The sequence below is a fragment of the Sinocyclocheilus anshuiensis genome, unplaced genomic scaffold (assembly GCF_001515605.1).
Source record: "Sinocyclocheilus anshuiensis isolate Anshui unplaced genomic scaffold, SAMN03320099.WGS_v1.1 scaffold758, whole genome shotgun sequence".
NCBI lineage: Eukaryota > Metazoa > Chordata > Actinopteri > Cypriniformes > Cyprinidae > Sinocyclocheilus > Sinocyclocheilus anshuiensis.
In genome coordinates, this window is record NW_015548126.1 from 2725489 (window position 1) to 2741739 (window position 16251).

General features: G+C 36.6%; 2 protein-coding genes across 2 annotated transcripts in view; both read right to left on the minus strand.

Annotated features, from left to right (window-relative positions):
* The window catches only part of frya (furry homolog a (Drosophila)), a 51457-nt gene extending 47785 nt beyond the window's left edge, over positions 1-3672 (minus strand). The window contains exon 1 of the mRNA XM_016507691.1: positions 3389-3672. Coding sequence (XP_016363177.1) covers positions 3389-3458 — 70 coding nt within the window. The 5' untranslated portion in view covers positions 3459-3672. The remainder of the gene's footprint in view (positions 1-3388) is intronic.
* Positions 3673-9860: 6188 nt separating this feature from the next.
* Positions 9861-16251, minus strand: part of rxfp2b (relaxin family peptide receptor 2b) — a 40726-nt gene continuing 34335 nt past the window's right edge. Inside the window, exons 19-20 of the mRNA XM_016507692.1 lie at positions 11282-11362; positions 9861-10000 (exon numbers count right to left, since the gene is read on the minus strand). Coding sequence (XP_016363178.1) covers positions 9861-10000; positions 11282-11362 — 221 coding nt within the window. The remainder of the gene's footprint in view (positions 10001-11281; positions 11363-16251) is intronic.

The window sequence follows — 16251 nt, forward strand, 5'->3', positions numbered from 1 at the left end:
AAAAAGTTAAAAAAGAATTTGTAACTCATTTCAAAAAGTGAAACTTTCATATATTCTGGATTCATTACATGTAAAGTAAAACATTTCAAACGTTTTTTTATTTTTTTATTTTGATGATTAGAGCTTACAGCTCATGAAAGTCAAAAATCCAGTATCTCAAAATATTAGAATATTTCCTAAGATCAATCAAAAAAAGGATTTACAATACAGAAGTTCAAGTTCTTTAAAGTATGTTCATTTATTCACTCAATCCTCAATACTATATATAAACATAAACCCCTTATTAACTTTTAGTGGATACATAATATTAAATAAAAATCAATATTAAATATAAGAAGTTCAATTTGTCCAGATTGTTTGCTGTGATTCTCTCTTCAGAATTAGTGTAATTTCAACTGAAATTTAGGGGCTGATTATGATTTTTTTTTTTTTAGTTAAAAAACTTGAAAAAACTTGAAATTATGCTGACTGATGACTTCAAAAGAAGTAATAATCTTGAAACTAAAGATTTATTCAGAATCATTAAAAATCAGTTTCTAGAAAATGAATGTGATTCTATCAGGTCATAAGATGAATAAACGACTAGCAAGAGAATACCTCAACAACCACCTGTGGCTCAAGTACGTAGAACACCCTGATACTAGACATCAACACTCCAAATAACACACTAGCATCATGGCGTTTTGCATTTGCAAGCACTACTCTCATTTTCTTCAGAAAACCATTTTTTCATGTAGTAGTGCTCCAGTGCCAGTCTGGATGATTACGGCAGCCTGATGCATTACATGTGACTCTGCAAACAAGAGATGGGCTCAGACAGAGCATTACATCAGCGCTCTGCAGAGGAGCCTCTGAGCATTGAGCTGCTCCCAACAGAGACAATACAAGACACAGAACAACGCCTCACTATTTCACACACACACACACACACACACACACACACACACACACACACACGACATGGGACACACATAAACACAGATGCAGACGTACATTACATTTCACACACACACACACACACACATTGACATGGGACACACTCACACACACCTAAACACAGATGCAGACGTACATTACACCACATTTTTCTTTCTAAAACAAATCCTGTTGTGTCCTCCCAACATTTGTCTTGCTCAGGGAGTGGACAACAATCTAACAAAATCCCCCAATGATGTAAATAATGTGGGCTTTTTTACATCCATAGACCCCAACTGTGTACAAAAGGCCCCTGGGGACGACTGCCATAACTCTAAATAAATGGGACCTATAAAGTCCCATCCATTTTCAGATGGTTATCAGACTGTTAGCACACAAAGCCCACTCATATCCCACTGGTTACTTTCATCAACAAACAGAAAAAAAATCTTAGTTCACAGCACAGCAAGAATGGATATGGAATCTGCAGCTGAAACTCAATACCATGATGTACAATCCCAAACTGTCGATATTTCACACCAAAGCCAGGGGTCTTGACTCACTTTGTGTCCTAAACAAGACACTGAAGACAAAAATATACAGAATAAGACTAGCAGGCCTTTCAAAGAATAAAAGGCATCCAGAGGTCACACATTGGACGCCCATGGGCATCCACACCTATAGTATACTATAACCCAGAGTAACAGGATCAGGTTGTGTAACTGCCCGAACACACTGTGCCATTTGAAGAGAGTTGGCTATCCTTGTGTCATACAGAAAGGCCAGGAGGACAAACAAAAAAACTGAAAGATGACATGTGTTTGCAGATATTTGAGAGACGTGCTGATTATGACAGCTAAAAAACAAGGACATTTTTCCTGGATTTAGCCATTAGGCCTAAAGACACTCGCAGCTCTTAACCTCTGAGCCAGTGCTAAAAATATATTTGGTACACTGTGCAAAGCACATCTGATTTAGTGATAAGAACGTTTCACCCATTTACTCTGAGGCAGAGAGAGAGATAGAGATTATGATTTGGTCTAAAACTGAGGATTAAATTGTCAGGCTGAAATATTTCAAATGTATTGTTTTTATTAATATTTGATATCACTCTAGCTTGATAAAAGATATTTCATAAGTTAAAAATAAAAAGTATTCGCCTCTGAATTACAGAAACAAAGGTCTGTAAAAACAACACATAAAACTACTTGCAACATACATAATTAAAAAATACAGTAAAAATAGTAATATTGGGAAATATTATTACAATTTTAAATTCCTGCGATGCAAAGCTCAATACTCATTACTCCAATCTTCAGTGTCACATGATCCTTCTGAATCATTCTAATATTCTGATCTGGTGCATAAGAAACATTTCTTATTATTATCTTTGTTGACAGTTTTGGATGCATAATATTTTTGTGGAAACGGTTGAACTTTTTTTCTTCACAATTCTTTGATGAATCCAAAGTTTAATCAGAGAACAGCATTTATTTTAACCACTTAAGCTCGGCGCGTTTTTTGGTATTTTCGCCTAAATTTAACATACTCAGATTTTTTTTTACATCATAAATGTCTTTCACTTTTAAATACATTTAATGTATCCTTGCTTAATAAAAGTATTAATTTCTTTTTTTATATATTAAAAAGGTATTATATGTAAATCTACATTGATTTCTTAAGGAGACACTTCTAGGTTATCATAAAACAGCACAGAATGCTCACTGCCACTCTTGCTGCAAGTTGATTGGCTGAGGGCTGACCATCCCTCGCAGCTGATTGGTCAGTTAGGCTGGTGAGAACAGGCACCTGATGCACACTGCTCTAGGGAGCATACTGTGTACCAGAACACCAAGACAGGGATTACAATGCAAAATAGACAACATCGTCAGCCACCTCCACCTCATAATAAACAGTAAGTTCTTATTCACTGATATCAAAGTTATGGCATCAAATGTAAATTTAAAGCATGTTTGAAGAGCTCCATCTTTATCTACAATACCTATATACACAGACAGCGTTAGAACACTCTGTCCTTAAAATGATCATTCACCCACGTCATTCCAAACCTCTATACATTTATTTCTTCTGCTAAACACAAAAGAAGATATTTTGAAAAATGTCATTGGGGCTCTATGTTGTTTTGGACTCCATAGTTCCTCAAAATATCTTCTGTGTTCCACATACAGAAAGTTTGGAATGACGGAAGATGAATAAACAATATTTTTTGCATTAAAGATCCCTTTAAGCCTGATGCACAAAAGCAAAATAGAGATAGCAGTACATGCTATAAAGTCCATATTAGACTGACCTACTAAAATCCCCAGAATATTAAATAAACAAAAAAGAGGACAACAACACCCGAGCACGTGCACCAGAGCAACAAACTCGCCCTCTCACATGCTAACTAATTCTGGATGCATCCCGCCAGCCCTGGCTGCGATCCCGCGTCTCTGAGCGCCAAGATACTCACTGCTGCTCCAGGACTTCAGCAGGGACTTGATGCTGATCTCAAAGAAACCCGAGTCCTGCTGGCTGGCCATATCTGCAAGTCGGTGAAGTCAGAGGATGCTGAGGTCCCGCATGTTTCCACCCCTGCCTGCAGTAGCGGCCGGAGCAGGCAGGTGGAATCGGCTGCGGTGGGAGAGTGATGCTAAACAGAGATGTTGCCGCCACAGACTGAGTCAGTACAGAGCGCCACAGATCCGCTAAGCTCTCTCCCCTCCTCTAAGTGTGTCCAACCCACCCTCCCCCACCTCTCTCTCGCTCTCTCTCTCTAGGCAGGTTCTCTTTAAATAACCCAGAGTCAGAGGCTGCAAGCAGTGCTGGGAGAGCAGGGAGAAATCCTCTTAGCCCCGCGTGGTTAATTATAACCTCTGTTTGCTTGCATCCCAAGTGAAAGAGACTCTCCTGACTGTCCTCCTCGGCTTGAGCATGTGAGAATATCCAGGAAATGGGCATCTGGTAGGTTAGTATCCTGATGTACAGGTAAAGATGAAGCCCCAGACAAGGTTTGTTTGGCTCCTATTGTGTATGTACCTGCACATGTTCCAAACGCTGGTACTTAGCAGTCACTAATACTATGGGATAAACTGGAATTCAAGAAGAAAATCCAAGGTGATTTATTTCCCAAATTGCATTACTATACGGAGGCCCCCAAAATATTGGACACTTAAATCACACTTAAAAATGCCTTAATGTCCTTGCATTAGATACAACATGAAAACCAAAATGAAATCAAATAGTATCTGCAAACAGATGATGACAGAGCTTCACGTCACTTTTGCAATTACTTTTAACAAACTGGTCAGTCAGTCAGGGTAGTCCACATTAACATTTTTTCAAAGAAATTAATACTTTTATTCAGCAATGGCACAATGAATAGCTCAAAATTGACAGTAAATGTTTTAATATTGTTCCAAAAAATATCAATTTCACATAAATGCTGTTCTTTTAAACTTTCTATTCATCAAGCAATCCTGGAAAAAAAAAAGTATCAGTTTACACAAAAATAATAATCCGTATTCGATCCGTATAATACCATTTTCAAGTGAAAATAATAAGAAATGTGTCATGAGCACCAAATAAACATCTCAGAATGATTTCTAAAGGATCATGTGACACTGAAGACTGGAGTAATGGCTGCGTAAAAAAAAAAAATCCGTTTTTTGCAACACAGGGATAAATTATACATTATATTAAAATAAAAAACGTTATTTTAAATGATAATAATTTTTCACAATTTTATTTTATGGTTTTTGTAATTGTATTATTGTAATTGTATTATAAATGCAGCCTTGGAGCGTAAGAGACATCTTCGGAAAAAATGGTAGGCAGCTTATCTCTTATTTTCTCATTTAAAACCCAACAAATGTGTTTTTGTGAAATGTTTTTCTTTCTTTCAAATTACATCCCACTTGGTTTGTTATTTTGTAATATAATGCAAAGATATTCACTTGCAAATATATAAACTTTTTTTTGCCTACTTTTTTGTGTGGCACCAATGACCTTCCGTGACTCTTTATTTTCACACTCACTGTTGGTTTTGGCTTGAACCAGTGCTAAAGTCCCCATTCATCACAAGTGTCAGTCAAGTATGAAAAAAGACAACTGCAAGGCGATTTTAACAGTAACATCAGCGCAAGCAGATTCTCACATGCTAGTTTCTTATTTTTTTTTGCTGAGGGTCTAAATAAGAACTTCTACAAAGTCCAAAGCTCACAAGAAAGCAGCAAAGGTCAGCACAGCACAAACCCAAGTCCAATCAATGCAGCTGTAAACAAGATCGCTTGTGACATTTCTAGTAAGCAAAAGTCTCCTTCACAAAGGTACTTTGTGCATAAAATGCATACAGTATCATATGGTGCTGCTGGTCTGGCTGGTGGACCAATATAGCCATTCTGTATAATTACTGGGACTGGTTAGATCCTTTCAGATTTTGCATTGAGCTTTTGGATGTAACACACCATTGCTGGCAAGCACTGCACGTCCTGAGTCACTCCATAATCCCATCATGCCCCTCTCTATCCCTCCGATGTCAAGAACTCGCCCTTAATTACATAATGCTCACACTCTATTTATCAGGCCAGTTTAAAGTTGTCCACTTGTGTTCTGGGGGAAAACAGTCTATTTATTCTTACTATTACTAATATGAATCCACTAAATTTAACAACAACAGTGGTGTCTGCTTTAATATTACTAATTAAAACAACTGTAAAGATAATAAGATACAGATTGTTTTTAACAGAAATATGTCAAGTGCTTAAATATTCATGTGCTACTAAACAGTTTTAGCACAGCTTTTCTATTTATATTTCCATATTCAAATATCCCAGACAGTAATGCATGTCAACAGTACCACATGTTTTCGTGTGACCCATTTACAACTAGAATTTGCCTACAGGGGACACTGGATTTTCTTCTTCCCTGTTTTTGTTTATCTTTCAAAAATTAAAACATTGCTACAGTGGTTATAGTGATAAAGATGACATATACATAACATAACATAACCCACACAGACCGGACCCGGTGACGATATGAGATTGGACTTGGCACAGCATGGGGCTCTCAGACAGATTATTACATAATGTCCTGGCTGAACTATCGCTCAACCTTTCAACCAGACCATTATCACCACACAGAGCAAATGGAGGTCTTGATGAGTGGAAATGTCCAAAAACTTCCTGACGTAAAAAGCTAAAGGGCACAAGCCATTACAACTCACAGCTGAAAGCACTGTATTGGAAAACGACTCAAGTCAATCACTCAAATAGAGCTCAAGTGAATCAAATCACTAAAATAAAATAAAATAAAATATTATGATTCTGGGACTTCTAAAATATTTCATAACCTTACAAACAATATAAATTTTCCCATCACAGGCATTCATTGGCAGGTCTTCTCTTTGAGATAGTGTAAGTATTTAGTCTTAAGCCATCTGTGGGAGTGAGAGCAGGTTGTTCTGCGGGTTGAGTCCCATTAAGAGCCTATTAAAAGCATTTTCAAGCTCTGATGAAGTGATGGAATGTGAAGCATGTCTCACTGATGCAGGCGTCACTGTGGATATCAGTACCAGCTCTGCACTCCTCTTTTTTTTCTATCTACTTTTCCTCCCTCCACCCTCTGGCCCCTCTTTCTCCCCTTACACTCTTACCTTATCCTCCTTTTCAGACTCTTTCAAGGCTAACACACACAGGGCTCAAGTAACATTTGCAGTGTCTCTCCTCGTCCTCAATTTAAGTTGCCTCTGTGTCTCCTGTAATTTACATTAAACTCTTTATTACATTAAACAAGCAGGATAGATACTGTGGGGTCCAAGAAGTCTGATACCACTAGGGAAAATGTTTTGATTTAATGACAGCAGATCTAATGAGCATCTTCTGGTTCAATGAAGAAAAACTTCTGATCATCTGCACAAAGTTCACATGATCATAATCACTTATCACATTTACCTAATGACTTAGAAACAGTGGAGAATGTTGAATTGTAATGTATATAATGTTTTTTGATCACCAAATCAGTATACTAGAATGATTTCGGCAGGATCATGTAACAATGAAGACTGGAGTAACAGCTGCTGAAAATTCAGCTTTACCATCACAGGAATAAATTACATTTTAAAATATATTCAAATGAAATACAGTTGTTTTAATTTATAATCCTATTTCACAATATTACTGTATTTTTGATCGGATAAATGCAGCTAAATGCAGACTTCTCTCAAAAACATAAAGAAAAATCTTACCTAGCAAATCAGCTCAGAATTCAGTTAAGAATTAGTGAATACTGTAAAAACACAAGGAGTTTTTTTTTTCACTTTGATCTGCATTTCCTCACATTTCAGCATTTCAGCACACCGCTATGGAAGTTCTCACTGCATGCGTTCTGTTGCGTTCTCATACACAACTCTGATAAACTGAAAGCAAACAGTCTATTTTAACAAACATGACCCCACATTCTTGAGGTAACCAATAAATATCTATAGACATTGAGGCATGTCACACATGGCTGACAGAAAGACTTATGAAGTTAGTCTTCTGACCACCCTAGCAAAGTGGCTTCTCAATTTTGCTCCAATCTCTAATTTCATAGCAGACAGTGACAACAAACAAACAAACAAACAAACAAAAAAACGTCTTGCGCCAGTCAGCACCTACATGTCAGAATGGTGGGCCTTTTCCTGGTCCGAATCTTCTTGAACTTCCCACGGAAGTCGCCGCTCAGCATCAGGTCTTCAGGTAAGCTGGCCATGCTCTCCAATTCAATCCCATCATTCTCCTGATGCTGCTCCTTGCAGCCAATCTCGCCATACGACATCTCCAGTTGGCGAGCCACCCGGGAGCTGTCAGGCTTTCCACAGCGGTAACATTCAACTTGCAATTTTCAGTTTGTCTGCTCTTCTTCTGCTTCTCTTTCTCTCTCTTTTCCTTCTGACAGAAGACTGAGTCTGGATCCCGGGCTGTTTCTTATACCAGTGTGTGCATGGGTGTGTGTGTGTGTGTGTGTGTGTGTGGTGTGGAGAGATGCAGCCAGATAGGAGCCCTGCTCTGCGCTGCAAGTGTGTTTTAACCCCCTCGCACTTGTCAAAGCAGTTCAGCCAGTTACAGTACAACGTATGAGAACAGGCAGGAGTAGGATTACCGTGCCGCCCAGTGACAAAATAGGAGAGGAAAAGGAAGATGGAGAAAAAGAACGAGAAAGAGACGTACAGTAGGAAATGCTGCAGTGGGCAGATCTCCGTCTTTGAGTAGTTATCTCAAACAAGCCGCTTCCGGCAGTCTGAGTCATTTAGTCCTCGTCCTGTGATAGTCTAGAGTGTGGGATTCCCCGAAGATAATACAGAGTTTTGCCTGTCTTGTGTTTTTGGAGTGGGATCCCCAAACTCCGCTGGGATGGAGGAATCACTTAGAATTAGAAGGCTCTGATGTGGATTGTCCTTATTCAGTCACTAAGAGAAAAGCTCAACACAGACTGTGTAATGGGAATTGTTGCATCATGGGTGTAAACCCTCAGAGACTTAATAAGAAATCCCTGTAAAAAAAATACACTCTTACCTTCTGAAGCTCATTTGTATTTAGAAATAGCACCAGAAACAGTCCACACCTACGTGAACGGATTTTTCCACTGTTACCCTACATGAGAAATACAAACCCACTTTGTGTGCACTTATAGGCGTTTTCTGTTTTGCCAGCTAGTACACTTAAGAATAGATATACTGTGTGCCACAACAAGAAAAATACAATTAGTGTTTTTCCCCTGATCTGGCTTAGTCACACCCTGTGATGTTGCATAATACACTAGAGTTAATAAAAATTTATACTATTCAAATGTAAAGCGAATAAAAAAGGGAAAAAGTTCAGCTTGTGTACCTCATGGAAAACCACAATTGAATTAAGAGGAATTTAACCGCACAATATCACTTAAGTAATTCAATTACAGCTATGAAAGGAGGGTTGGTGTTTTTGGTGAATAGTAAAGCACTTTTGAGGTCATGATGTGAACTTCATGGATTTTGTTTCGGGACAGATCCAAAGGTGTTGTTAGTAAATTTTACAATTTTGCATGAAAGTTATAGCAATTCTACACCACCATTCAAAAGTTTGAGTTAGATTTTGAAAAAAAAGTATCTTCATGCTCACTAAGGATGCATTTATTTAATAAAAAATACAGCAAAAACAATATTGTGAAATAATATTAAACTTTAAAATAGCTGTATTCTGCTTACTCCAGTCTTCAGTGTCACATTATCCTTCAGATATCATTCTAATATGCTGATTTGGTGCTCAAAATAATAATATTATGTATATATAATCAGCAATGTTAAACAATAGTGCTGCTTAAAATATTATAGGAAACTGCAATATAATTTTTTTCAGTATTTTTCAGTATTCTTTGAAGAATAGAAAGTTGAAAAACACTATGTATTTGAAACAGAAATCATTTGTAACATTGTAAATATCTTTACTGTCACTTTTGGTCAATTTAACCCATCCATGCTGAACAAAAGTATTAAATTAAAATAAAAACATACTGACCCCAAAGCTTTGAACATGTAGGCCTATATATGCTTTGTGCCATGTTTTTTAATTTCTTTTTATTTATTTATTTACTTAACCTTGAAACTTTTTTTAATTTCAAAACTATGGTTTTAATTTGATGCAAAATTTGATACAAAACTTGTAACATAAGTTGCATAAATGCAAATCAATCAGTGATTGTTTAAAAAGTCTATTGTGCAATCTAAAAAATGGTGCAACTGCGCCCTCTAGGGTTAATATAATATAAATCTAATATAAATAAACAAGCATATGCAAGACTACCACAACTTTCCATAAGCGTGCATGTTTAAAGAATACCATTAAAATCCATAAGAAAGGACATTGACGTAGGCCTAAAAATGGAGTATATCATATCAAAAACTAAAGAAGATAATGTCACACTTGCTTTCAAAACATGCTTTCAAAGAAAGTTTCCAGACACAGTTTAATGTCAAAAGCTCTTTCACAAGCTCCTGAAATGCAGAGCAGGTCTCTGGGCTGAGAGAAGTAGGCAAGAGTTTGGCGAAGGAAGCCAACACCTCCGGGCACTGCGAGAATTCAGCAAGCTGTTGCCATGGCGAGGGACATCTAAATTTGCATATGCAGAGAAGGGCCTGGTAAATAATTGATGAATGCCTATTATTAAAATAAACTCATTTAAAGTTCTAGAGAAAAGAAGGGAGCAATTGTAAGCAACAGCAACAAACATCTGCCGCACTGCAAATAATCGAGCCGACACACTGAGCTGGATGAGTGTGTACTTTGTCTCTGTTGACCCACTTAACATGTCATTTCTCAATCATCCGCGCAAGTGCAAACACTTTGGAGCATATGCGCATATTGAGTTTAGAGTGCTTTAGTTCAACACGACCTCTTAGAAGATCAATTCCTCAAATTATTTTTGGAAAAAGCTGCAGCAAATGGCCATTAAGGGGGAAACGCAGAAAGCATTTTGAATAGTTTTGAAACACTACATTGTGCCAGTCAATAGTTTAGTGCCTGGGATAGTGAGAACATATCATGTGACTCATCAAAGAAGCTCTTTCAACCTGATCTCATGTACGTCCAGTCAAAGTGCTTCAGCTGCCATCTGGAGCTCAGAGACTCAGACCACATTGAGAGCCATGCACCTGCTCCTCATCACAACACACAAACCCAAACGTCAAGCTCAGCTATACATTTAACTCATGCTTTTTAGTAACCTTGCCTTGAGCATGTCTTAGGTGTTTTAGGATGTCATTTACATGTTTTAGAAGTTTAACGACTAGCCCTATACTAGGGGCTGTACATTTTAAAATACAATTTTAGCCCCTGCTTCTGAAATAAAATTCCATTTTTTATTAGATTTGTGTATTTTTATGCATTTTATTTTTTGCATTGCTATAGAGTTACTAAAATGTTCAGATAGAATTTTGGCAGATTGCTTTGTGCTTTCTACCAGTGTTATTTTAGTATTATTTATATATTATTATTATTAATATTTTGAATTTTTATTATACTACTTTCAGTTTTCATTTTAATTTTAGTTTAAATTTGATTAATTTTGTTATGTTTTTGTCCTTTTTATTTATTTTTTAACATTTCTATTTAGCTTTAATTTTTTATTATTAATTTTATTTATTTATTTTTACATTTTTATTATTAACATTTTTATTTTTCATTTCAGTAAGTTGTAAAGGCAATATTTCTAATTTTCATTTAAGTTTTTTACATTTAAGTTTCTCATTTAATATTTATATTTTATTCCAACTTCCTTTAAATTAAAAGGCTTCTAGGGTGTTCTGGGTTTAAAAAAAAACAGCATTCTCAGGGTTGCTGTATAAAAGTACCAGTTCTTTCCGCTCCACTGATAATGGGGTCTTTCAGGGCATCTGGGTCCTCACCCTGCACCTGTCCCTCTAACTGCTCGCCTGTTAGCAAACAGAGGCACAGCTAATGCCTTACATCCAATCAGACGCATCAAATATTCCTAATGGGCGGAGCTTACATCTCATCACCCTATTATTACATGGCAAAGAACCAGTGCCACTGACACCGCTGCTCATATCTGGTTACGGCCAGGTGATTCTGTTCTTTTTCAGTGGCCAGCATCGATACGCACACAAACGTTCATTGTTCAGCCTTCAAGATGGTAAGAGGAAATCAGCCGTTAGCTCAGGTTCAACAATCTAGCGTTTGACACTCACAAAAGACACCCTCTGTCTCAAGTGACACATGAAGACGTTGGTGTTTGAATGTCCCTGGGCCTCGGCCATTGTCTGAACGGCAACGTTCATGCCAAGTCATAATAGAACAGCAAGTGAATTGAATCCAGGTTAATTAGACAATGTTTACATGCACCTTCAGATGAAACGCAAGGGAAATATGTGTTGGCGGATGAACATGAAGAACATTAAAGAAATAGAAAAGGAACATGACTATGTAAATAATACCAGATCATAGAGCTCCTGCCCACCTACTCGGATATTTATAGTAGCATACTAAAACCAGCACGGTTGCCTGAGAAACAAGCTTCTGTAGGATGTTCTTCAAAGCGATGTTCTGTCAGAATGATTCAATACACTCTGGAATGACAGCTAAAGAGAATGAGTTACAACAAATCACTGATATTTTGTTATAAATGTCAAGAAGAATCGTTATTATTATTGTGGAAAAACTGGTGCAAGTTTTGCAGTTCCACATAAGCAGCCACATGCAACTTCACCAAGAGACCTGAAATGTATTTAGGTTATTCTTGGTCATAAGCTAAATTATTAGCAACAGTTTACAATTAGCAGTCTTTTATATTAATTTCTACACTTTACAAATACTGGAAACCATGTACAGTAAATTTCACTTTGAACATTTTTTAAACAAAACATTGAACTTTTAGTCTCTCCAGCAGCAAAGGCTCATTTACATAAATGCACGCCTACATTCAGAATAGTTGCATATTGCTATTTCTTTTTTTATGTAACAGCTTTGCAGATTCACCAAGAAACCTACAATGTATCATCACACACTGCTTTACAGATTATTTCTAAACTAAATTATTAGAAATATTTCACAAACCAACAGTTCACTCATAGTAAATTGCACTTTAAACATATTTAAAATAAAAAAGTTGAACTTTTACATAAATGTATCTATACTGAATGGTTGAATATTGCTATATAACTTTGCATATTAAATGGTTGCTTGTTGTTTATTTATTTATTTATTTAAACAGGAACTTGTGCATGTATCACAAACACCAGAGTCTGGCCATATTCTTCATTATGATCTATTCCTTAGGAACTTGTGCATGTATCAAAAACACCAGAGTCTGGCCATATTCTTCATTATGATCTATTCCTTAACAAGAGGCAATTCAAAAAACTGAAATATATATTAATTAGGACAAATGTAGTAGTCATATAAACTCGCTAATAGTTGTATTTTCCCTCAAAATGATCAAACTAGGGGTCGGTTAATGGAGAGACGTCAGTGTTTGATGCGACTCAATTTATCCCAGAATAAACACATGCGCAACATGTTGTAAGCATCATTTCCCACGACCATAATAAACTTCTGTAATAAGCCTTCATGCAGGTACAGAACAATTTCGTTGAACGGAGTTCGGGAAATGTTAAGGATATGGTTCTAGAGATTAATATTTTATACAAAGTGTGGATTTACAGACGTGACCGATTAAACCGCTCCAAATGACAGTCGCCAGTGTAAGCGAATAGACGTACCTGTGAGGAGACGAGCTTGCTCGACTATTGCTCCATCCTAAAGTTGCTGCGGCTGGGGTCAATTCTCGCACTTGCCTCGAGGTATGCGGAGCCTCTGCCTCGTTACGACTGTCAATCAAACAAGTAGCGAGAAGTCGTAAGCTCCTCCCATTTGTTAAGCCCCTCCCATCTGTGCCCTCACTTACAAGTTGGCTATCTATTTTCTGCTTGTCAGTCAGTCTGTGTCTTTACTGGGCAACCAAAGCCGAAATTAATTAGGCTACTTAGAAGTTGTTGTGTTAAATAATGCAATAATTATGTCCAGTCAGCCGTTAAATGTAGAAAAAATAAATACCTGTCCAAACCTGAAGGTCTGTTTTGATATAGCCTAGCTAACGACCGGCTGACTACACATTATCCCGCTATTTAACAACAAATACTTGGACATTAATATTAATTTGCGTTTAAATATGTTTATTATTGTGACATGTCCATCACAATGTAAACAAAACTACCAAGCAATAAAACGAACATTAATTAATAGCTATTAATAACTTAGATTGCTTTGGACTAGTTAAATAACATATTAAAAACATTTTGCCATGCCTTCTTCAATTTTTAAATTCTCATCCAATGTTTTTAATGTCTCCTACCAGATCTGTGCTCATCAGAGTGGTTTGTTTTCTTGATTTAAAAGAGTTGTGTGTGCATGTGTAGCCTACCTGTATTCACTGCGTTCTGGGGACCACAAGTAGGCCTACAGCAATTTTGACCTTGTGGCAACATTTTTGGGTTCCCGTGAGGAAACAAACTTACAAATCATACAAAATAAAGTGTTTGTGTGTGTTGAAAATCTAAAAATGCATAAAGTTTTCTGTGAGGAGTAGGCTATGGGGATAAAAAAATGTTTGTACAGTATAAAAACCAGTATGCCTATGGAGAGTCCCTATAATGATAAGAAATACCACTGTGTGCAGTGTTGCCAACTTAGCAATTTTGTTGCTGGATTTAGCAACTTTTCATACTACCCTAGCAACTTTTTCTTCCAAAAGCACCTAGCAACAAATTTAGCAACTTTTAGCAACTTTTGATAAGTGACTTAAACAATAAAAGGGACACATTTTTTTCATCTTAATTACACAAAAAGAGGAAACCAAAGATGACTAGCAGTACACGTATCACATGAATTAAGTTAGCTGCTATTTGCAATTGTTAAATCTAATAATAATAATAATAACTTAATAATTGTTCATTTATGACACCTTGTACCTGTGATTGTTGGTACACTGTAAAAAAAAAAAATATCTAGAAAAATTGAAAAGTTAGTAATTTTTTCAGGACATTATCCATTATCCGTTGTAACCTGAAAACACTAAATACAATGTGTAATTTAAATTGCAGGGACAACACCTGTAAATAATCAATTCAGAAAATTCCTCTACATTAACATAGTAGATTGTGCCCTATTTTTACAGACTTTTAAATTGTAGCATACTAACTAACTACCAATACACTGCTTAAAACTGTAATTGTTCAGAATGTATAGTTTTACTAGTTTACAAACTAGTAATAATAATAAACTTAAATTGTAATCGTACAAAAATGTGTAGGGTAAGTACTGAATAATTCAATGTTGTATTTAAAAATAGTTATTTATATTTGAATATTATATTAAGCATTTATATTATTTTACAAACAAATATAAATTAACATATATACATTTAATTTTTTTTTGCTGAGATTCGATGTAGTGACACATTTTGCGTCATGATTGCATAATGACGTCATCACGCAATGACATCACAACGCCATTTAGCAACTTTCAGCAACAAATCAATCTTCCTTTAGCAACTTCCTCTGAAAACACTGCTGTGTGTGTTTGTCACGATCCTTAGTCGACGCACCTGTTTGATTAACTTACGCTTGACTGCACATGTCGCATGTCGATTCCAGACTAAAAAACTTATTTTCGTAATTTAAGATACAAAAAGTATATTTTATCACAACAAACAACAATACAGTTTATTCCTGAGTTGAAAAAGCTAAGACCGACAAACGTTTTCGGAGGTTTCCCTGAGATAGAACTGTACTTGCGTCCGGTGGCCAGGCCAAGTCGCTGTGTTGATGGACTTGTGGTCGATACTCCTGCTTAATACAGTGTTTATTATGGTTGGTAAAATTGCTGAGAAATGTCATAATTGAATAAATGAAGGATGTGATTAAATGCAGCCCCATTTTACGTACAGAAACAAATGTCAAATAATTAAAATATAGCCTAATAAGCTCTATTTTGTTGCAGAGAAAACAACATGAAACATTTGTTAGGATTTGTCTTTATTTTTTGACACTTAATACACATATACACTATAAAAAAGGAATAAATCAGCATATACATATTCAAAATACAAATATATGCCCACTGTTGGCTGTTGCACAGTTTAAAAGTCAACCAATCCTCTGTCAAGACACATCTCACAAAACGGATCAGTTTATGATCTGAAAACCTATTGACTAGAAAGTTTGTAACAGATTCATCCGTTTTAAAAGCCTTTTCTGATGTACTGCAAGAGCAAAGTGACAAGATATCTTGCACTTTATGTTTCATCTTAAAGGGGTCATATGACGCGATTTCAATTTTTCCTTTCTCTGTGGATTGTTACAAGCTCTTGGTGCATAAAGAAGATCTGAAAAGTTGCAAAGACTAAAGTCTCAAATCCAAAGAGATATTCTTTATAAAAGTTAAGAGTCAACCACGCCTACCTAAAATGGCTCGTTCTAACACGCCCCCACGTCTACGTCACGATGTGGGAAGGTTTGCATAGCGCCGCCCAAATGTTCACGCAAAGAAAGAAGGCGTAACTTTTGTTCTCGCTGTAGTATTGTTGCTGCCGCCATGTCGTGAAGACGCTGTGTTTCGTTGTGAAAGCGAAACTACTTTGTTTGGCCTCCCAAAAGAGCTGATCCGTGCTGGTCGCTGAGGAAATACATCAACTTCGCGCTGTGGATCGCCGGATCGGCTTTCACCGTGGACGAAGCGGAGTCCAGCCCAGGTCGTCACATGTGGTTGCCGCAGGCATCACAATATGGTAAGGGACATAACATTT